A 23,436-nucleotide genomic window follows, 5' to 3' on the forward strand; every position below is an offset into this window, starting at 1 on the left:
ACATTTGGTTCTGGTGAAGCCTCCCTTTTGTTTTTTCACATGTAAGTTGGACTTCCTGTCCTTTATAAACTCAAGGAGTTTGCCACATGCAAGATCACAAAGTTCAATCCTATGGACCCACATAGTGGAAGGGGAGAACTGACTTTCACAAGTTGTCTCCTGACCTCCACACATATGTGGTAGCACACAAGAAGATACACATACACACATGAAATAAAGAAATTCAATAAAAATTTTAAATGTAAGTTGGACTTCCTGTCCTTTATAAACTCAAGGAGTTTGCCACATGCAAGATCACAAAGTTCAATCCTATGGACCCACATAGTGGAAGGGGAGAACTGACTTTCACAAGTTGTCTCCTGACCTCCACACATATGTGGTAGCACACAAGAAGATACACATACACACATGAAATAAAGAAATTCAATAAAAATTTTAAATAAATCAAGGGGCCAGCAATGCTGTGCTCCTGGTTTCTGTTCTGTTCTATTCATCCATGTCTGTCCTTAACAACACAGTTTCAGTTGATTCCTGAAACTTCCAGTGTGATTTTCCTTTAAACTGTTTTTTCAAAAATTACTTTTGGTGATTCTAGGTCCTCAATTATTTTATAAATACATTTATGAATCAGCTTGCCAATTTCTACAAAAAACTTGCTGGTATTTGATTGGAATTGTGTTAAATCTATAGATAATTTGGAAATATCTGACATTTTAAAATGCCAAGTCTTCTGGTCCATGGAACAATATACTTACTTAGAACATCTTTAATTTCTCCAACTAATGCTCAGATGTAATTATCATGTATATTTATACCTGTTGTGCAGTGTTTCATGTTTGGTTTAATTTGGGTTTTGTGAGACAGGGTCTCATGTAGCTTAAGCTGGTGTCAAACTTGTTATGTAGCCAAAGTCTTGAATTCCTGATTCTCTTGCCTCCACTGCCCAAGTGCTAGGATTATAGGCATGCATGGCCACACCTGGTCAAACAGTTCTTTAAATTTTTCATTTCTGGGGCCTGTAAGATATCTCAGTGGTTAAGATGCATGTGGTTAAGCCTGGCAACCTAAGATCAATCCCCAATATCCACACAGTATAAAGAGAGAACTAATGCCTTCAAGTTGTCCTCTGACCTCCACCTGTGTGCTGTGGCGTGCACATGACCCCCTCAAATAAAAAGTTAATTTTTGTTTAATAAAAATTAAAAATTCCCCATTTCTAAATTGATCTTTGCTAATATAACGATGCAATTGATATTTCTATATTGATCTGATCTTATGCTCTGCAATGTTGCTAAACTCTTACCTTCTACAAGCTTCTTCATGATTTTCTGTGTAGATGGTGACAGTTTTGTCTTCTCCTATTTGCATGGCCCTTCTCCCTAACTGGAGTTTCTAGGACAGCGTTAAATGAGAGCAGTGAAAGCTGTACCATTCCCTCACTTGCAGTCTGTAGAGGGGAAACACTGTTTCCACTGTTGATGGGTGTTGGCTGAAGGCTTTGTGGATGCTGTTACCATATTGAAATGTTTTTCTTCTCATTTTTTGAGGTTCTTATTAGGCACGTGTGAGAAGTGCTGTTAAAGACTTTTCTGCACCTGTTGAGGCATTCACGTAGTTTTTCTTTTTGAGTTTAACAATATAGAGAATTAATTTTTTAAAAATATCAAATCCAATCTACAATTCTTGCAAAATGCCTTCAGAGTGTGATGTGTTGTTTTTCTGAGGTATAGCTGGATCCAATTTACTAATACATTGTATGAATTTTGTGTATGTCTGTGAGGTTTTTGTTTTGTTTTGTTTCCTTTAACTGTCTCTGTGGTTTGGGTTTGAGGATAACATTGGCTTCATAAATGAATTGGAATGTGTCACTTCTGTTTGCTGTAACAGATTGTGGAAAATGGCTGTTATTTCTCCCTTCAATGTTTGGAGCCATCTGGCCTTAGAGTTTTCTCTACGGGAAGGTCTTCTTTAGCTATGAATTTTATTTAATAGATACAGCTTACCTGTTTTTTATTTAGTGAACTTTGAGAGCTAAACCTTTCCAAGAACTTGTCCATTTTGTCTAAGTTGTCAAGTCTACCTGCACAAGGCTGACCATTCCTTATTATTGTCTCAAAATCTACACCTCAGCAGAGTTGGTGTTCTCCTGCATTCCTGAGGTTGGTTGTGCTCTCTCCCCTTCTCTCCTCTTCCTCCCTTTTCTTTCTCTCTCCCTCTCTTCCCTCTCTCTGTTTATCATCTTTAGAGATCATTTTACGCCACTTAGTTTTTTGTTATTAATAGTATTGTATGCGATATATATATATAAATAGTGTGTGTGTGTGTGTGTGTGTGTGTGTGTGTGTGCAAGCAAATGCATGCCACAACACACATATGAAGTTCAGGGGACCACTTTTGGAAATCGGTTCTTTCTTTCCACCACGGGCTCTGGGGACTCAAAACTCACGTCATTAAACCTGCCCAGCATGTGCATTTTTACCCACTGAGCCCCTCACCAGTCCTACGGATCTTTTAAAAATAATCACTACTGGTTTAATTTTTTTCTCTATTCTTGTTCTAAGTCCAGTTTTACTATTTCCAGCGTGCTCTTGGGATGGGCTAAAGGATGGAAAAACTTAGAGGGAGAAGAGCAATGACTGAGTCATAAAATGACTCATAGAATTTGGACTCTGAGGTTGACCCTCTCAGGAAGTTTTATTTTTTTTTTTTGACAAGGTCTTGTTATGTAACTCGGGATAGCCTCAAATTTGTGTCCCTCCTGCCTCAGCCTCCTAGGTGCTAGGATCAGGGTGTGTGCTACCTCACCCCAGAATACCTTTTTTGTATTGTAGGTATTTTCCTCTTAACAGATACACAGTGATGTTTCAATATAAACGCATGTCTAGAATAATCCAAAATAGGTTTTTCACTATAATATCCATTGATTCTTAGTGACATGAAAACATAGTGTCACATTTAGTAGGAGGGTAGCTTTTTAGCATTTATAAAATAACAAAGTTTTAGAGCGGGTACAATTCATTTAACCTTCTCTAAATGAATTAGAGTACAGGGGCTGCAGTTCCAGAAGAAAATATTTGGGCTAGGACATGGCCAAGAGGATGAAATGAACTTGGGGTGCGCACAGGAAGCCTGGGTCAGAGCTGTGAGGAACATTTGGAGGACATTATGGAGCAGGCTAGGCAGAATGCTGAACAAAATAGCTTTCTAAGACAGCATGGTACTGACACAATAATAGACCCATAGATCAATGGAACAAAATCGAAAACCCAAATATTAGTACATGCAATTTCAGCCACCTGATATTTGACATAGGGGCCAAGAACATTCCCTGGAGGAAAGACAGCGTCTTCAGCAAATGGTGCTGAAAAAACTGGATCGTCACGTGTAGAAGAACGAAACTAGACCCTCATCTTTCACCCTGCACAAAAGTCAACTCCAAATGGATCAAAGACCTCAATGTGAAGCCTGAAACTCTGAAACTGTTAGAAGAAAACATTGGCAATAACCTATAAGATATAGGTGTAGGAAAGGATTTTCTAAACTGAACATCAATTGTTCAGGAATTAAGGTCAAGAATCAGCAAGCGGGACCTCATTAAACTAAAAAGATTCTGTAAATCAAAAGAAGCAACTAAGGAAGTGAAGAGAAAACCCACAGACTATGAGAAAATCTTTGCCAACAGCACATCCGACAGAGGTTTAACATCCAGAATATATAAAGAACTAAAATAAAAAAATCAAGAAAGCAAGTAACCCAAATTAAAAGATAGGCTAAGGATCTGAACAGAGAGTTCTCCAAAGAAGAAATAAAAATGGCTAAGAAGTGTCTTAAAAGGTGTCCAACATCATCAGTAATTAAGGAAATGCAAATTAAAACCACTTTAAGATTTCATCTTACCCCAGTCAGACTGGCTAAGATCAAGAGAACAAATGACATCAAGTGTTGGGGGGGGTGTGGGGAAAGGGGAACACTCATCCACTGCTGGTGGGGCTGCAAACTTGTTCAGCCCCTATGGAAAGCAGTGTGGAGAACTCTTAAAAAACTACAAATGAACCTACCATTTGACCCAGTTATACCACTTCTTGGCATATACCCAAAGAACTCATCCTATTGCAGAGACCCGTGTACATCTATATTTGTTGCTGGTCTTTTTACAATAGTTAAGAGATGGAAGCAACCTAAGTGTCCCTCAACAGACGAGTGGATAATGAAAATGTGGTACATTTACACAATGGAATTCTACTCAGCTGTAAAGAAAGACAAAATCAGGAAATTTGCAGGTAAATGGATGGAACTAGAAATTGCTATACTAAGTGAAGTAACACAGACTCAGAAAACAATGTATGTTCTCCCTCATATGTGTATCCAGACATAACTACAGGAACCAGGATAATGAAAAGGAACCAGGGAAGTAAAGGGAAGGAAAGAACCTGAGAGAGAAGAACAGCAGGAGACAGGTGTTACTGAAGGAGAAATGGATAAAAATGGGGTTATATAACAGGGCTGGAGAGCTGGCTCAGCAATTAAGAACACTGGTTGTTCTTGCAAAAGACCCGGGTTCAAATCCTAGCACTCATATGGTAGCTAACAACTGTCCATAACTCCAGTTCCAGGGAATCCAACAGCCTCTTCTTACCTCTGTGGGCATTGCACGACACAGGTGCACTTACCCACATGCAGGCAATACACACGTATACATAAAATAAAAATAATAAAAAAAATTCTTTTAAGTTTTTTAAAAAATGGGGTTATTTAAGCCTGGCGTGGTGGTGCATGCCTTTAATCCCAGCACTCAGGAGGCAGAGGCAGGCAGATCTCTGTGAGTTCAAGGCCAGCCTGGTCTACATAGTGAATTCCAGGACAGCTGGAGCTACAGGGAGACCCTGTCTCAAAAAGACCAAAAAAGGGGGGGGGCGTATTTAAATGGGAGAAGGTGAGAGTGTTATACAAAGAACCTTAGGGATAATGGGAAAGAATTCTCTCAGGAGAGGTGGGACCATAGGAGACTGATATTATCAAGAGAGAAATGGGGAAAATGCAGACACTTTAAATGGGGAAGCCATGGAGGAAGGGTTAGACAGAGAGAGAGAGAGAGAGAGAGAGAGAGAGAGAGAGAGCTAGTTTTAAAAAAACCAGAGGGAAATGCTTAGTTAGTTTTAAAAAACTGGAGGTGAGTTCCAGGACAGCTAGAGCTACAGGGAGACCCTGTCTCAAAAATACAAAAACAAAAACAAAAACAAAAACCAGAGGTAATCATATTAGTCCAACAACCTAATGACAAATTACACATACAGTATCTCTGCATGGGTCCATGTGTAAGCTAAAGACACACAACAAGAAACAGTGCCAGACAGGAGAACCTTTCCTTTGAGTTGTTGGTCAGGGTGGTCCAAGAGACTGCCAAAACTACTCTCAAAACTACCATTGCCACAGCCCTTGATGGCCTCCAAGAACTTGAAGGTAAGATCCTACTGCTGAAGACAGAACATACTTTAAACATAGGATTCAGAACCAAAGAGCTGCAACTGACCTGAAAGCTCTTCCCCTGAAGGCGGCTCTCAGAGCTTTGGAGAGTGCCATGAAGGTGCCAAGGGAAAACATCAGTGATGGTCCAGCACCAGCTTCCAGACCAAACAACCACATCAGTGGCCGGCACAGCATACGACATTGGTACAGCAGTGGCTGTTTCATCTTGGGAGCAATCAACAACAACCTAATTGGACAAAAAGCCCACTCGATAGGAGGAAACACAAGTGTGGTCCTCTAAACATAACCAAATACACATGGCTGGCTAGAGAGGTCATAGACCTTAGAGAAAAACCCTAAGATTGTCACATCTCTAGACTAATGTGATTTTTTTACTGTGTAAAAAATATGTATCCTCGTATTTACAGACAAGTATCCCAGTCACCACCTTGCACCAGTTGGACACTATTACCAAGTACACACACAGACATTGTCTATGAATTGCCAGGCCTAAGTGACACATCTACAATATAACCTCTACACCTAAGGCTCCTGGAACATAGAACAGGGGTAAATAAAAGGACACTAACAAGTCTCTCAGTTCACATTAATGAAGCTGCCTCATGAAGCAGAGGGTCAGGACCATAAAACGTCACAAATGGCCAAAGCATAGAGATCAAGAGTCTGTTCAATGCTGGTCCTTGGACAGGACTCCTTTATTAAACTTCACCCACTCAAGGCTCAGGGACCATTGCAGAAGAGGGGATGGAAAGACTGGAAGAGCCAGGGAGGATGGGCATGACCATATGGAAAAGAGTCCTACAGCCTCCTGGGAATCTGCTCATATGAGCCTACAGCAATGGTTTCAGCATGCACAAATACCATGCAAACTCAGGCAGACAAAAACCCAGCATAGAACTGGGAAAATGAACAGCAGACCCCAATCTTATCTGAAGATATATTGGCAACTGATTGCTGCTAGGTGAAGAAGGGCTGATCTTCCTAAAACAAGGGACTCTAGATAGGCTGACTGGACCTCAGTGGATGGACTTGCATTGGGGAACGTCTGACTGACTTGACACAGTGGGCCCTAACAAGGATGACAGAGTATAGGTTCCAGTGGGGGGCGGGTACGGGCAGGGTACTTGTGTGGACGGGGGTGTAAAGATGATTAAGATTGACTGAGATGTTCTATATGAAATACACAAAAATTCAATTAAAACAAACTTTAATAAAAAGAACTTTTCATTGTATTTTGCAGGCAGCAGGTAAGTGGTAAAGTTTAATGAGGAACAGCACATTTCGGGCACATTAATCCATTAACAGGAGGAAAGGGGCTGAGGAGATGAGGAAACAGCTCAGTGGGTAAAATGCAAACATGAGGACCTGAGGTTGGATTCCCAGAACCCATGTCAAGCCAGGTGTGGCAACTTCTGTCTGTAATCCCAGCCTCCTGCAGTGACATGGGAGTTGGAAATAGGAGAATCCGTGGAAGCTTGTGGGCCAGCAAGCCTGGTGTGTGCAACAGCAAACAGTAAGAAACCCTGTCTCAGACAAGGTGGAAGGTAAGGACAGACACCCTCAGTTGTCCTTTGACCTACACACACATGTGTCTGCCAACACACACACACACACACACACACACACACACACCATACATACACAGATTTTTTTTAAAGCAGAATAAGAAGAATTAAAGGGGAGAAATTAGAAAAGGGGGAGCGGTCACCAGAGAGGCCTTCCAGAAGGAACCAGTGAGCACTGGTAACTGGGCAAGAAGGAAGGACAAGGTAAAACACACCGAAATGTCAAGATGGGGAGGATCACTGGGTTGCGTTCACAATACAGATGGCTAGAGGTGAAAAGGGCACATTGTGGTAGTGAAGGAGACATGACATCAATACCATGACAGAGTCAGGACTGGGCACCTGACTGACCATCCCTGGACCACATACAGCCAGCAGGCCCCTGTAAATACAGCCCTGGACTAGAGGGAAAAGCCAAGGGGTGGGGATTCAGGTTTGTACCTTTTACCCAGAAGTGTTATCTAAACCAAAAGATTTATAATACAGACAAGAGATGACAAAAGTGAAAATTCAAGGCCATAAAGATGGCTCAGCAGGCAAAGGGACTTGTCACCAGTCCTGATGACTTTATTCCAATCCTTGGGAACCACACGGTGAAAGGAGAGAGCTGACCCCCACAAACCATCCTTTGACCTCCATATGTGAACCATGACATGTGTAAATATACACATATACAAAAGAAACAAAGAAAAAGAAAGGAAGGGAAGAAGGGAGGAAGGGGAGATGAAAGAAATGTTTAAAAAAAGAAAATCAGAATCCAGTCCAACATGGTTGAGCCCTTTGGTACACTAGACAGCTAATTAAATCCTTTTCAGACATTAACGCAATGGATTACCAACACTACGTGAGCAGTGCTATCATGATTCCCATAGAAAAGGCAGAGACCCTCATGAGATGTGGGTAACTGAAGCCATTTGCGCAGGGTCACCCAGCAGAAAAGTTCTGAGCCTAGACAGCCTGGCTCCAAACCTGCTCACCAGGCTGCCTCTGACAAGAGCAGAGGGATCCTTCTGGAATGGTCTATTTGGGAGATTCATGAGATCAAAGGCAGAAAAGGAGCAGTCAGAGAGGTACACTGTGACACAAATGTGCTTCTGGCATGAGGATTATAAATACGCACCATGCCAGATGGTTCTCACAGGGAGCACGGGAAAGAACGCCACGGACCCGCAGTATGGATTCTATTTAAACCAGCCTCAGCCACCAAGTCCTCTGTGATCACCACTTTTAAAATTCCTGGATGAGTGGGCTCTGCTGAAAAACTAAAATAAATAGACTGTTTTCGTGGACAGTTGTTGCAAATGGTTCTGAAGTTAAAAATGAAATTCTCAAAGAATTAATAAAAATACTCTAAAATGGAATCTAGAATGGTAAGATCTCAAAGTGGGGTGCCTGGAAGGGCAGAATCAGCAGTGTGAAAACATGTTGGAAGCTGAAGTTCTTGTGTCCCCCACCCCCAGCCTGTGAATTGGAACCCCAGCTGGTTGGAGTTCAGCAACTGAGCTCTAACATGCTCCTCTTATTACATTCAGGAGACTGTAATGCCGGCTTGAGTCTAAGAATGCATCCTCTAGAGACCGAGATGGTCCATGAGTGAGACCCCAGGCCCAAGCAGACAGCCTGTGCACTACAGACCAGCTCCACTGCCTGCTCCACCAAGACTGCTTCCACTTATTTCTTTACTTGTTTGTGGTGTGTGTGTGTGCGTGTGTGTGCATGCGCGCACATGTGTGTATACCACAGTGCACACATGGAGGTCAGAGGACAGCTTTTGGAAGTTAGTCCTCCCTTTCCACCTTGGTGTTTTGTTATTATTTCTGCTGTACTCCAGGTTAGCTGGCTTGCCAGTTTTAAGCAACTGTCCTGTCTCTGCCTCCAGGAGTGCTGGGATCACAGATGCCCACAACAGCATTTAGCTTTCTATGTGTGTTCTGGGATCTGAACTCAGGTTGTCAGGTTTGCAAGGTAAATGCTTTTACTCCCTGAGCCCCCCCACCTACAACAACTCATTCTTAAAGTGGAGCCCCAGGTTGGAAGTCCCAGCCTTCTGGTGCCCTGCAGCGATAAAGTTCCTTGTCTCCTTGGCATTCTCTGGGGATAAAGCACAGTATCCCCTTGGGTGCGGCCTGACCCAAACCCTACTACTACAGTTTGATCCTAAGGCTCCCCAAAGGTCCTGTGTTTTTTCGGTCCTTAGTTTGGTTCTATCTAAGAAACTGTCCATCATTAGGAGGTGAGGTGGCATAGAGGCATGTCTTTGAAGGGGGTTGTGGGTCTCTCTCTCTTTCTCTCTCTCTCTAGCTCTGATGATGTAATCAGCTATGCAATGCCATGAGCTTTGACCATGATGAACCACCTGACCACTGGCTCAAAACAATGGTGTCAATCAGAGTAAAACCCCCAAGATGGTGAACCAAAAGAAAGCTTTCTCTCTGTAAGTCAGTTACCTGAGATGTTTTGTTATAGTGACATCAAGGGAGCCTGTCCCCATTCCAGGGAGGGTCTGGCTGGAGATCCAAGAAACTGTCACCATGTCCTTTAGGTGTGCATATAGACACCCTAGCCCAGTTAAGCCCTGGTCACCATGCCTTCAGGGACATGGAGTCACTGCAGCAATTCCTGACCACTCCATAGAGTTGGTGCCACCCACCCTCCAGGAGAAAACAACTACCAGGAGATCTGAATAAAAGATACTTAGCACCCCACCATCCAGGTTTCCACCATTCAGTAGGGCAGGTATCACTGGACCATGGTATTCCCTGCATGCCTGGTGTTCCCCGAGACTTCCACAGACCCAGCCCTTACCTGCCCTTCTTCTTCTCCATGTTCCATTCCACACACCTACTCCTGGCCAGGGTATGGACCTGAGGAGAATAAACTCTCTGTAAACAACACAAATCTCTTGTTAGCAAAGGTAGCCTTTCTTAAAACCACAGTGCACAGTTGCACCCCCCAGATGACTGTGAGTTGATGCTGATATGACACAGAAACATGTACCATGAGATGGGTGGCAGGTGTCAGAGGATGCCATGAGTGGGGATAACACCTCAGGTCAGGGTGGCTGGTGTGAAGCCTGTCCTGACCCTGCATCCAAGTGTAAGGAGGTCGCCATCCACACAATCATGGAAGCAGCACAGAGAAGTGAAGGTGGTATGGAATGTGGGGATGAGGATGCTCAGAGACTCATGGACCTGAAGAACAGGGAGTGAAAGTTTTACCTGGACTTAGAGAATGTTGTAACCCAAAGGCCGAGGTTTCCAGGTGAACTCTTGGAAGAGAAGAGAGGCAGAGAGTGGAGACATCATGCTGAGGGCTGGTCTAGCTGGTCCTCCTTCAGCTGGAGAAGAGCCTGGCTAGTGGGGCCTCTGTGAGGAGGCCATGACCACACAGGGCAAGTGTGAGGAGGCCACGTCCATGTTGGAGGAGGTGTGAGGAGACAACACCCACACAGGGCAGGTGTGGGGAGACTATGCCCACATAGGAACAGGTCGGGTGAGGCCATGCCCATGAAGAGGAAGATTGAGGAAGGCACACACAGGACACTGAGTCTCAGAAGACCTTCAGTTTAGGCATCCTGGCTTCTGCTCCTTCTTCATAGGGTCAAAGCTTGCTCTTTGCTCAATTTCAAAGCCCTGTGACTCCCGATGGCTTACCTCTTTCAGATCAACACCATGTGGTCACACCCCCACATTCTAAGTCAAGCCCCTTGCATGAAAAGACTCTCACTTCTAAACCTGTTCCTCTCCCTCACTCATGGCTGATTATGTGTCTGTGAGTGTCTCCACTTTGCATCTTTGGTGCCATGGGGAGGTCAAACCCAGCAAAGCACTCTGAACAGCTACAAACATGCTCTAACACCCACAGGAAACTGTCCGAGACCCCAGCCAGCACACTGACCAAGGACAGAGCAACAACATGCTCCCTGAATAACGATGTTTTCCTTTCACAGTTTTGACCAGAGTGGAGAATCTTAGAACCTTCCTGTTTCTGAACCAAGATCATCACATTCCTGTGTGCAGAGGGCAGGGCTGCCACAAAGCCCACAAAACTCCAGCTAGGCTGTGCTGGTGGCCACACACAAAACTCCAGGTCAGACAAGGGTCCATAGGCCTATTTAAATAAAGGAACTAAAGAACATAAAATAGATTAAATTGTTTCCTCTCCAGAGTTTGTTCAGGCTCCTGCTGGGAACTGGGCAAAGTCTTATCAGTCACCTGCAACTTACCCAAGAATCCTCCAAGCCACAGCTGTCTGAGGGCTTGAGTCCACAGGACCCAGAGAGGAACTGGACAGTTACCAGATTTATCCCAACAGTTGCAGGAAGTTGATTGGGATCCTTCATTAGCAAAACTCTATGTGGCACTTTCACAATGCTTAAGGTGAGAGGCTATATCATTGTTGTGACCAAATACCCAACAAGAAGCAACTTAAGGAAGGCAGGGTTTGTTCATGCTGAGTTTAAGAAGGGATGCAGCCCATCACGGTGAGGAAGACACAGCGGCAGCAGTGTGAGGAGCTGGTCACATGGCATCCAGCCAGGAAGCAGAGAGAAGAGAGGTGGCTGCTGGTGCTCAGCTCCCTTTCTTTTTTATTCAATCTGGAATCCCAGACCATGTGATGATACTGCCCACATGCAGGGTAAATCTTCCCTGCTCAGTTAAGCCTACCTGGAAACACCCAGTAGACATGCTCAGAGGTATGTTTCCATGGTGATTCTAAGTCCCATCAAGTTGACCATGATGACTGACCATCACACCCTGGATGAGCAGTAGGAATTGGGGGGGGGTTGCTTCTGGCAGGTGACCACTCTCCCATCTGCTGTCCAGTATCTGACCTGGGACCTGACCAGACACTTGGCCTCTTGTGCATCTGGGGCGTGACTTCTGGTTGATAAAGTTGACAATCAATATTAAACATCACAGGGGCCTTTGTAATTTTGCTGGTGAAGGGCCACCTCTCTGAGGACTCTGGATTTAATTGTGTAAATATTCAGTCTTCCACTGTCCAGAAATTCCAAAGGAGGCTTCTAGGGGTAGACACAGTTTAACAAAATGAACAAAAATAACAGATGATGAAATCAAAGTAAAGGGGGAAAGTTAGGCTGTGTTGGGCCTAGTGGCAAAGGACATTGCCACTTCTTGGCCCTCTACAAGGCTCTGTCAAGCAGGGCTGCTCTGAGCAGACATTCACAGATATGCCATAGGCTCATGCCCAGACCCCAGAGAACCTGCCTCAGCCTAGAGCCCTCACTAGATAATGTGGCAGGTCCCACCAGCCCAGGATATACCATGATGAAATTCCAACAGTGCAGATGACAGGATCACAGTTCTCTGATGTCAAGCTCAAGACCAGAGTACTGTCTAGCCTTTGTGGTCTTAGTGGCCAGTGTAGAATCCAATGGCTTCTAAGGGGTAAGGGTAGAGGCCTCTAAGTGGTCAGTAAAGGGGGAAAGTTGGATTGAAGGCTCCAGATAGAAACCTGAGTGAGTCATCCTGAGTTCCCTCCCTCAAGTTCCTTAGAGGCCACACAGCAGGCTGAAATCTGTGTCACCAACGTCATGGGAGGTGAGGGAAAGTTGGATTGAAGGCTCCAGATAGAAACCTGCGTGAGTCATCCTGAGTTCCCTCCCTCAAGTTCCTTAGAGGCCACACAGCAGGCTGAAATCTGTGTCACCAATGTCACGGGAGGTGAGGAGGCCCCATCCAGCCTGCTGCACCAACTTGGAAAACAGAACAGTGAGGTTTCACTCTTCCTTCCACGGGCTTTCTGCATAGCTTTTGATAGTGCAACATGCACTTCCCATCCACAAAGGTGGGAGATGACAAGGAGGTATCTTATGCCATGTTCCAAAACTGTGCTTGACAAGCCTACTTTCCAGAGCCAGTTAAGGGTTTGTGCTCTGCTGAGCCTGGTGAGCAAGGGTCCTGTGGGGAGTGTCTTCCTCCAGGCAAGCTTCTACAAGCACTGAGTCCCTCAGGTCTCTGTGTACCCCACCATGCATCCCAAGGAAGAAATTCCTGCTGAAGGCCACAATCAACACACCCTTAATTGTCTTCCTGTTGTGGACACTCACTTGGGGTCCTGTGTCCACTGTGAATAAAATCTTGATGATGAAAGGTCCTGTGGAACTTATGAGTATTATTCTAGCTCTCTGATTACTAGATGTTCAAATCCAGAGCAACTGCAACATTGCTGGTGAAAATTGGTGTAGTAGAGCTGGGCCCTACAACTGGGCTATCTCTTCAACACCATGGACAGTTATGGGGGTGAACACATCACCAAGCCTCTTAAACCAAGTGTCTGGGGTGTCAGGCTTTTGACAGTCACTAAGCCACTAAGTCTAGAAGCAATTTCAGTTAGAAATCAGTTAAAAGTCATCTTTTAGCTGGAAATCTATGCCTAGTATTTTCTAAAGGACCACAATAAATTTAAACTTGGCAGGAATAGAATGAAACCAGGCCTACTCTGAAAATGACGCACTGCACCAGAACCTCCAAAGAGTGTCTGAATAAAAAATTTAAGTTATGGTACTGTGGTCTCTGTAGACCAACAAAGAGTGCCTGTTTCTGGCCTCCCTCTGGCATAGGGGCTAAGAATGCAGGGGACTGCCTGAGAGTGCCCTGGATCCTGCCTCCAAGTGGTGGTGAGCTTCCCCTAATTGAGATGGACCCAGTCCCCTAAATGGGATTGCATGAGTCCCCTCCCAAAGCCCTGGGGCAGATCTGGCTTTGGTAGGATAAGGCTGAGATCTTAGCAGACAGCCTAAGAGGGTGGGTTCTGACCTCCGTCTGTGTAGGGCTGTGATCTCAGCAGACCGCCAGAGAGTGCCTGTTTCTGGCCTCCCTATGGCACAGAGGCTGAGAACTCAGGGGACTGCCTGAGAGTGCCTGGATACTGCCTCTGTGTGGTGGTGAGCTTCCCCTTAATTCCTATGTACCCTACTGTAGGAGGAAGTGCCTCCTGAACAACCAGTGCGTGCTGCAAACACACCAAAAACATACGGCTGAGGCAAACCTGTCTTCTGCCAAAAGACATAGAAACGGCTGATGCAAAAATGGCCTGATACAGAGAGCCAATGAGGAACAGACACGACCTATCAATGGACCAATGGGACACCGGGAGGGGGGATATAAGGGAGCCCCATATCCACAATAAACGAGTCTGCAGCTGCTCACGCTGCCTGCTTTTCACCTGACTCCCAGAGTCTGTGTAGTGACTCCGTGCCAACTCTACCCCGGCCCGGAGGGCCTCAGGACACCTGCAACATCTGGCTCCCAACGTGGGTTCCCCATGCTGGCATGGGCATTGACCTTCTTGGGTTCTGGCCATTGTTGTGGGAGCCGCTTTTCTCTTCTGGACCATGTTCTTTGCACTTTTCTGCCGGCCATGCATCCACGGCTCCAGAGACCAGCCTGTTTCACTTTCTCCACCCACAACCACCTGGGCACCTCTCCCCCACTTTCTATGGTGTTGTGAGACGCCCCCTGCCTGAAGCTTCGGTAAGTCGGCCCCTACGTGTTACATGTGCCTTTGGTTCTCCCGGGTGAGTGTGAGAACCCCCTCCTTCCCTTTTCCCTCATCCTGTCTGTTGATTAGGGAGGTACACATTTTGCTTTCAGTTCGCCCAGCACCTCCACATAAAGGCTGACCCCCTAGAAGGCCAAACCCAGGAGTGGCCCCGACTGGCGCTCCCTGTCCGGAAACACCATGTGAGCATACGTCCATGGCCTAACGAACCATGAAGTCCCCCACTGAGCACAAGACATTTGAGTCCGACACATTATCTTTGTTTGTCTTAGAATTAATATGGGTAATCTGCCCCCCAGCTGTAGGGAACCCCAAATCAGTACATTAAAATCCCTCCTTGTCACCCAATGTCTTAAAGTTAAAACCAATGACCTAGATGCTTTCTGGAATGAGGCTAGCATCCTCTCACCATGGGTCACCCCAGAGAACCTGTGGGACCCTGACCTCTGGATGCCCATTCTTTTCCTTGCTAGGAAGCACGAGGTCTCCTCAGGTGTTGTCCCACCTGCCTCATTTGTCTCCATTCTCCTGGCCATCATAACTAGCCTAATTCCTTTGGTCCTACTCATCCTTGTCAAGTGTCTCTTTCAGCATGCCAGACGGCAAAAATGCGCCAACAGAGCCACATTCCAGGTCCTCTTGGCACTTCAACACACAGGCCCACGATCCTCCCTTAGAGGTCCTACAGGCCTGACTCATGAAAATCCGTGACGCCTCTGTATAATTGCCTTCCCCAATCACCCTGGTGGGCTCATACCCAGGGAGGTCACCCTTTGAGGGCCAGCAGTCAATGACGGGTAAGAGCCTGCTAACCAAGCCAACCTAAGGCACAGTCCATAATACTGGGGACCCCCTGAGGTGGGGCCAACAATGCCAAGGTAAAGAATCTTGGCTCCCACTAGAGCTTCACAAAAAGAAAAAGGGTGGATATGTAGGAGGAAGTGTGGCCTGAACACTAGTGCTTGCTGCAAAAGCACCAGAAACATCTGGCTGAGGCAAACCTGTGTTCTGCTAAAAGACATAGAGACAGTGGATGTGAAAATGGCCTGATACAGAGAGCCAATGAGGAACAGACACGACCTATCAATGGACCAATGGGACACTGGGAGGGGGGATATAAGGGAGCCCCTTATCCACAATAAACGAGTCTGAAGCTGCTCGCACTGCCTGCTTCTCACCTGACTCCTGGAGTCTACGTTGTGACTGTGCTGGACTCTACCCCCGCCTGGAGGGCCCCAGGACACCCACAACACCCTACCCCCTAATTGGGATTGTGTGAGGCCCTTCCCAAGACCCCAGGGCAGACCTGGCTTTGGTAGGATAAGGCTGAGATCTTAGCAGACAGCCTGAGAGGGAGGGTTCTGACCTCCATCTGTGTACTGCAGTCTCAGCAGTCCTCCAGAGAGTGCATGTTTCTGGCCTCCCTCTGGCATTAGAACACAGGGGACTGCCTGAGAGTGCCCAGGTCCTGCCTCCACCTGGTAGTGAGCTTTCCCTAACTGCAACACACAACCACCTAACTGGGATTGCATGAAGCCCCTCCCAAGGCTCCAGGGCAGACCTGGATTTGATAAGATAAGGCTGAGATCTGAGCAGACACCTGAGAGGGTGGGTTCCTACCTCCATCTGTGTAGTAGCTGAGATCTCAGCAGACCCGCATAGACTGCTTGTTTTGGCCTCCCTCTGGCATAGGGGCTGAGAACTCAGCAGACTGACTGAGAGTTCCAAAATCAACCCCAAATTTTGCTCTGAATTCCTGCTAGCAGGGGTCCAAACCTTAGAAGGAAGCCTGGGTGTACCTGACTGGAACCTGGCTTGGGCTTCTGTGGGTGCTCCTGAGTAGCTGATCTGAAGCCATCAGTTTCCTCCAAAATAAAATCTGAGAGAATCTAAAACCTGGACCAACCAGCTTTACAAAACAAAAAAAGGACCAAGGCACACCAATAACACAAACAGAAGCAAACTTCAACTTAATTGCCATATCAGAATAACAAACAAAAGAAATTCACACGCCAAAATCTCAATGAAAGAATAATAAAAAGGAAAGCAAAAAACAGTATGGTCCTAGCAAACTCCACCAGTCCCGTAGAAGAGTTCTACAAGAGAACTCCCTAGAGATAACCCAGGACACAGAATTTCAAAGAACAATCATAAACATGATCAAGGAATTCAACGAATTTACAGAACACATGAACAAACAAATCAAAGAACTAAAGAAGATAGAGATAAACTTCTGAATGAATTCACAAAAGAGATAGAAATATTGAAGAAAACTCAGGCAGAAATGATAAAGAACGAAGTGAAACACTCCATAAGCCAATTAGAAACAACAGGGGAAAGCCTCACCAATAGGATGAACGAAATGGAAAACAGAGTATCAAGATTCAACACTGGAGATGAAGAACTGGACCACACAAGCAAAGATTATGAAAAATTTAAAAAACCACAGGAATGGAATATGCAAGGGGTGTGGGACACCATGAAAAGACCAAAGCTATGTATCATAGGCACAGAGGAAGGAGAAGAATTGCAGGTTAATGGTATTGATCAGATCTTAAACAGGATTGTAGAAGAGAACTTCCTGAAATTAAGGAAAGACATCCCCATACAAACACAAGAAGCACATAGAACACCAAATAGACAGGATCAGAAAACTCCCCATGACATATCATAGTAAAAACACTAAATGTACAGAACAAAGAGACAGTACTGAAAGCAGCAAAAGAAAAACAAGTCACATACAAAGGAAAGTCGATCAGAATTACAGCTGACTTATCAATGCAAACTATGAAAGCCAGAAGAGCCTGGACCAAGGTATTTCTAGTTCTACATGACAATAGATACAGGATTTTAGAAGAGAATTTCCTGAAATTAAGGAAAGAAAAATCTTCCATGACATGATTAGCCTGAAAGAATGCATGTCCATGAAACCAGCCCTTCAGGAATACCTGAAATAATACAAAGAAAGATGAAAGGAACAACTACACCCCAGGGGCAATGAAAGAAAATAAATAAAGTCATAATTGAGGAGACACAAAATTAGACAACACAAACAGCAACCAAAATGATGGCAACCAATACACATCTTTCAATAATAACCTTAAATATCAATGGACTGAACTCCCCAGTCAAAAGACACAGGCTAAGTGAATGGATTAAGAAACAAAATCCATCTTTTTGCTGTCTGCAAGAAACCCATCTCACCTTCAAGGACAGGCACTACTTTAAGGTGAAAGGATGGAAAAGAATATTCCAAGCAAATGGCACTAAGAAAGAAACAAGCAGGGATTGCAATTCTAATATCTGACAAAATAGACTTCAAAGTAAAACTAATCAGAAGAGATAAGGAGGATTACTACATTCTAATCAAAGGAACAGTTAACCAAGGAGATTTTACAATCATAAACATACATGCACCAAACTCTGGTTCACCCAAATTCATAAAAATAACACTACAGGACTTTAAGACACAGATTAACCCCAACTCAGTAAGAGTAGGGGACTTCAATACCCCACTGTCTCCATTAGACAGGTCAACTGGACAAAGAATAAACAGAGAGACATCTGAATTAAATGAAACCATATAGCAAATGGACATAACAGACATTTTTTGAATATTCCACACAAGCACCAAAGAATACAATTTCTACTCAGCACTCCATGGAACTTTTTCAAGAATTGACCACATACTGGGCTACAAAAACTTCAACAAATACAAAAATATTGAAATAATTCCATGTATTGTATCAGACTACAATGCAATAAAGCTCAAAATCAGCACTGGACAAAGCCCTAGTCACTTACATGAACTCATGGCAATTAAACAACACACTCCTAAACAATGAGTGGGTCAAAGGAGAAATTAAAAAAGAAATAAAAGAATTCCTAGAATTCAAAGAAAAGGACAATACAACACAACACAACTTCTGGGACAGTTTAAAAGCATTCCTAAGAGGGAAGTTTATAGCTTTAAGTGCCTACATTAAAAAATTAGAAAGAGGCCAAATAAATGACCTAACATTGTAACTCAAGATACTGGAAAGGCAAGAATAAATGAGACCCAAACCCGGCAGAAGAGAAGAAATAACAAAAATCAGAGCAGAAATTAATGAAATAGAAACAAAGAAAACAATACAAAGAATCAATGAATCTAAGAGCTGGTTCTTTGAAAAGCTAAACAAGATAGACAGAACCCTAACCCAGTTAACCAAAAGCAAGAAAGAGCAAATCCAAATCAACAAAATCAGAGATGAAAGGGGAACCATCAGAACAGACACCCAAAAGATCCAGACTATTATAAGGGAATATTTTAAAAACCAATAAGCTACTAAATTTGAAAATCTAAAAGAAATGGATGGATATCTAAAATCATGGGAACCACCAGAGTTAAACTAAGAAGAGATCAACAGTTTAAACAGACCCATAACATATAAGGAAATCAAACAGTAATACAAATCCTCCCAACTAAAAAAAAGCCCAGGCCCAGATGGATTTACAGAGGAAGTCTACCAGACATTTAAAAAGACCTCCAAACAATACTACTTAAATTATTCAAAATGATAGAAACAGAGGGAGAACTCCCAAATTCCTTCTATGAAGCCAGCATCACTCTAATACCCAAACTGGGTAAAGACACAACCAAAAAGGAAAACTATAAATCCCTATCCTTAGTGAACATAGATGCAAAAATTCTCAACAAAATACTTGCAAACTGCATACAGATCTACATTAAAAAGCTCATTCACCATGATCAAGTAGGCTTTATTCCAGAGATGCAAGGATGGTTCAATATACTCAAGTCAATAAACATCATTAATCGTATAAATAGACTCAAAGACAGAAACCATATGGTCATCTCAATAGATGCAGAAAAGGCTTTTGACAGAATTCAGCATGCATTTATGTTCAAAGTCCTAGAGGGAAGTGGACTAGAAGGAATGTACTAAAACATAATTAAAGCTATATACAACAAACCCACAGCCAACATCATTCTAAATGGAGAAAAACTGGAAGCATTCCCATTAAAATCAGCAACAAGACAATGATGTCCACTATCTCCACTCCTTTTCAACACAGTGCTCAAAACTCTTGCTAGAGCAATAAGACAGGAGAAGTAAATTAAAGGACTACTAATTGGAAAAGAAGAGGTCGAACTATCCTTTTGTGCAGATGATAGCATACTATACCTAAGAAATCCCAAAAGTTCCACCAGAAAACTCCTAAAACTGATCAATACTTTCAGTATAGTGGCAGGTTATAAAATCAATCTGCAAAAACAAGTAGCCTTTCTACATACCAATAACAAGCAATTGGAGAAAGAATACCAGGAAATGCTCCCATTCACAATTGCTGCAAAACATTTTTAAATCTCTTGGAATAAATCTGACCAAAGACACCAAAGATTTCTACAATAAAATTTTAAATCATTAAAGAAAGAGATTGAAGAAGACACCAGGAGATAGAAGGACCTCCTATACTATGGATTGTAAAAATTAATATTTTGAAAATGACCATCGTACCAAAAGCAATATACAGATTCAATGCAATCCCAAAACAAAATCCCCATGACATACTTCATGGCATTAGAAAAAAAAACATCCTAAATTCATATGGAAGCAGAAAAGCTCCTGAAGGGCCAAAGCAACCATGAGTACCAAGAGCAACACTGGGGGGATTACTATATGAGATCTCAAAGTATACTACAGAGCTATAGTCATAAAAACAGCATGATACTGACACAAAAATAAGCACATAACCCCTGCCTTTCACCATGCATGAAAGTCAACTCCAAATGGATCAAAGACCTCAATGTGAAACAGGAAACCCTGAAACAATTAGAAGAAAATATTGGCAGTAACTTAGAAGATATAGGTGTACAAAACGATTTTTCTAAATTGGACAGAAGTCACCCAGGAATTAAGGTCAGCAATCAATAAGTGGGACCGCATTAAATTAAAAAGCTTCTGTTCAGCAAAAGAAATAATCAAAAAAGTGAAGAGAAAACCCACAGAATGGGAAAAAATCTTCACCAGTGACACATCTGACAGAGGTTTATCATCCAGAATATGTAAAGACTCAAAAAACAAAGAAGTGCGAACCAAATGACCTAATTAAAAGGGCTAAAAATCTAAACAGAGCGTTCTCAAAGGAAGAAATAAAGATGGCTAAGAAACATCTCAAAAAGTGTTCAACATCATTAGTAATTAGGGAAATGCAAATTAAAACCAGGCTTAGGTATCACATTACCCCAACCAGACTGGCTAGTTGTTCAAGAGAACAAATGATATCAAATGCTGGTGAGGATGCTGAGAAAGGGGAACGCTCATTCACTGTTGGTGGGACTGCAAACTCGTGCAACCCCTATGGAAAGCAGTGTGGAGAACTCTTGAAAAACTAAAAATGAACCTACCATATAACCTGGTTATACCACTCCTTGGCATATACCTAAGGGACTCATCCTATTATAGAGACACTTGTACATCCATGCTTGTTGCTGCTCTTTTCACAATAGCTGAAAGATGGAAGAAACCTAAGTGGCCCTCAGCTGATGAGTGGTTAACAAAAATGTGGTATATTTACACAATGGAGTTCTATTCAGCAGTAAAGAAAGATGAAATAATGAAATTTGTAGGTAAATAGATGGATCTATACTAAGTGAAGTAACACAGATTCAAAAAATAAAAGTCGTATGTTCTCTCTCATTTGTGCATCCTAGTTCCAAACCCTTTTAAATTCCATGTCCTTCTAATAAGATGATACTGTGCAGGAGTCTCTTCTGAATGAAATAACTGCCATCATCACGACTTCAGCTGTGCCTGATCGCTAAACATCATCACAACTAGGTTTGTTGTCAGTTGTGCTCCTTCGTTAAAGGAGGGACAAGCAGGGTCACTGGACCCTCACCAGAGTATCCAGCCACTCTTCTCAGCCAACTGTATGTAATTTGGCCCTAATCACACATGGTCTCCTGGATTTGGGGAGGGCTAATGTATACAATCTGGGGAAGGCTAGGAAGAGAAGGCTTGACCTATGCTTGGAAAAGGCTTTCCACTGTGCATACCTTCAGGCCATTCATACACTTCAGCAACCCCTCAGTTATCTTGGTAAGTAAACTCAGAAAATTCATTGGTTCCCCAGGAAAACTTAAATCAAAATTGGTTTGACACTAGAAACTTAAAAGGGAATAAGCATTGTTTAGTAGTCCCAGGAATATAATTCTCACAACAGATGGAAAATTTGTTTGTTAATGTTATTATGTCTATAATTATTAGAAAAAGAAAACTAGAATGCAAAAGACATTAAAAAGATATGGGAATGGAGATACTTTCCAAAACAGAAAAGATGAGAAAGCCTAAGCAAGTGATGAAGGTCTGTATAGGTTTGTTATGATATATAAAGGATGAGACAAAAATAATATACACATAATCTTAAAATTTCTAAGGTCATAGTTTAGTCACCTAGTTTAAGGAACAAAATATATGTCTGGTCAAGGTTTATCTGACAGCATTTGTTTTGTTTCTTTAGGTGTTTTTTGTTTGTTTGTTTTGGTCTTTTTGAAACAGGGTCTCCCTGTAGCCCCAGCTGGCCTGGAACTCACTATGTAGACCAGGCTGGCCTTGAAGTCACAAAGATCCACCTGCCTCTGTCTCCCAAGTGCTGGGATTAAAGGCATGTGTCACTATGCCTGCGAACATTTGGGTTTTTACTCAAGCTTTATCTACATAGCACATAGTAATTAAAGTGCCATACGGGTGGAACTAACCTTATTGGATGCTTAACAGACATACTTTGAGGCCTATACTAATCTGGTCAGAGTGACATAAAGGAGAGTTTTTGCTCCTTGCCCTTCAAGGTCTGACTAAGTTCCAGGGGACTATGAAGCATCTCTCAAAGTCTCCTGTAACTGTGGTGAGTCACCTGTCCTCTTGTTCAGGGAGGCCACAGAAACCCCACCAAATGGACTTGAACCAGTGTCCAGTCTACAAAGAGGATGGTCAACTCAGAGGGAACATCTCCTCCACACTTCCAAGTGAAGCCAGCCAATCGAGCAGGACCCTTGACTTATCTTCACATAGATGGAACTGGTAAAAGAAAGGAGCCAGGGGCCCCTCCCAAGCCCATGTGTCCCCTGAGGAGCAGATCCTCAAATGACCTTAAATTTAAATGTAAGTTGATTTATTTGGGCCAACTGTTTGGTCTTAAACACCCAAAAGGAAAGCATAACCAAAGAGTAAAGTCATCAGTGCATTCCTTTAAAAGTACAAGGGATTATACTTCTCAGACATTAGGCTTAAGTCCATATAAGAAGTTATTTAGACAATTATTTCTCATTGATGATTTTGTTCCTAATCAGAAAGTGCTGCTAAGATGTAAGACCTCAAATCTTGGTCTGCAATACTGTAGTGCCTGCCTGTTGCTGAGGGAGGCATCCCGCTATTGTTCTAAAATGATGACCGAATTTGTTTTCTCCCCCTACCTAGAAGCCTTTGAGAGGGAACTGACACTGATTATAACCACTCCAAAAGCTATTGAAATGCCTGAAAGCAAATCCTGAACCCATCACTCTTGAGTCCAGCCTTGGCAGACAAAAAAAAAAAAATGAGGAGGAAAGCAATAGGGGGATGCTTTTGGAAGCTCTTGTCAGAAATTCCAACGGACCCTCATATGAACATTTGAAAATTGCCCTGTTCTGACTTTTCTAGTTCCCTGTCTAGAACTTGTAATGCTAATTACTCTTGCCTTTACTTCTCATTCACATCTCCTATTCACCAGTCAAGGACTTTCTTTTCCCCCTACAGGTAAGTTATACAAGTTGGGAGTCTTTTAGAGCGACCCACTGAATGGGGTACCCCAGTTG

At 43.3% G+C, this 23,436-nt stretch overlaps 1 protein-coding gene across 3 annotated transcripts in view; it reads right to left on the reverse strand.

Moving 5' to 3' along the window:
• Shc3 (SHC adaptor protein 3) overlaps nt 1–23,436 on the reverse strand; it is a 219,120-nt gene that overhangs the window by 125,702 nt on the left and 69,982 nt on the right. The window contains exon 2 of one of the 3 annotated variants that reach the window (XM_029558971.1): nt 9,858–9,916. The exons of the other annotated variants lie outside the window; for them this stretch is intronic. Within the exon in view, the coding sequence (XP_029414831.1) occupies nt 9,858–9,916 (59 nt within the window). The remainder of the gene's footprint in view (nt 1–9,857; nt 9,917–23,436) is intronic. 3 annotated transcript variants of the gene reach the window in all.

This window comes from Nannospalax galili, unplaced genomic scaffold (genome assembly GCF_000622305.1).
Source record: "Nannospalax galili isolate Female #2095 unplaced genomic scaffold, S.galili_v1.0 scaffold1409, whole genome shotgun sequence".
NCBI classification, from domain to species: Eukaryota; Metazoa; Chordata; class Mammalia; order Rodentia; family Spalacidae; genus Nannospalax; species Nannospalax galili.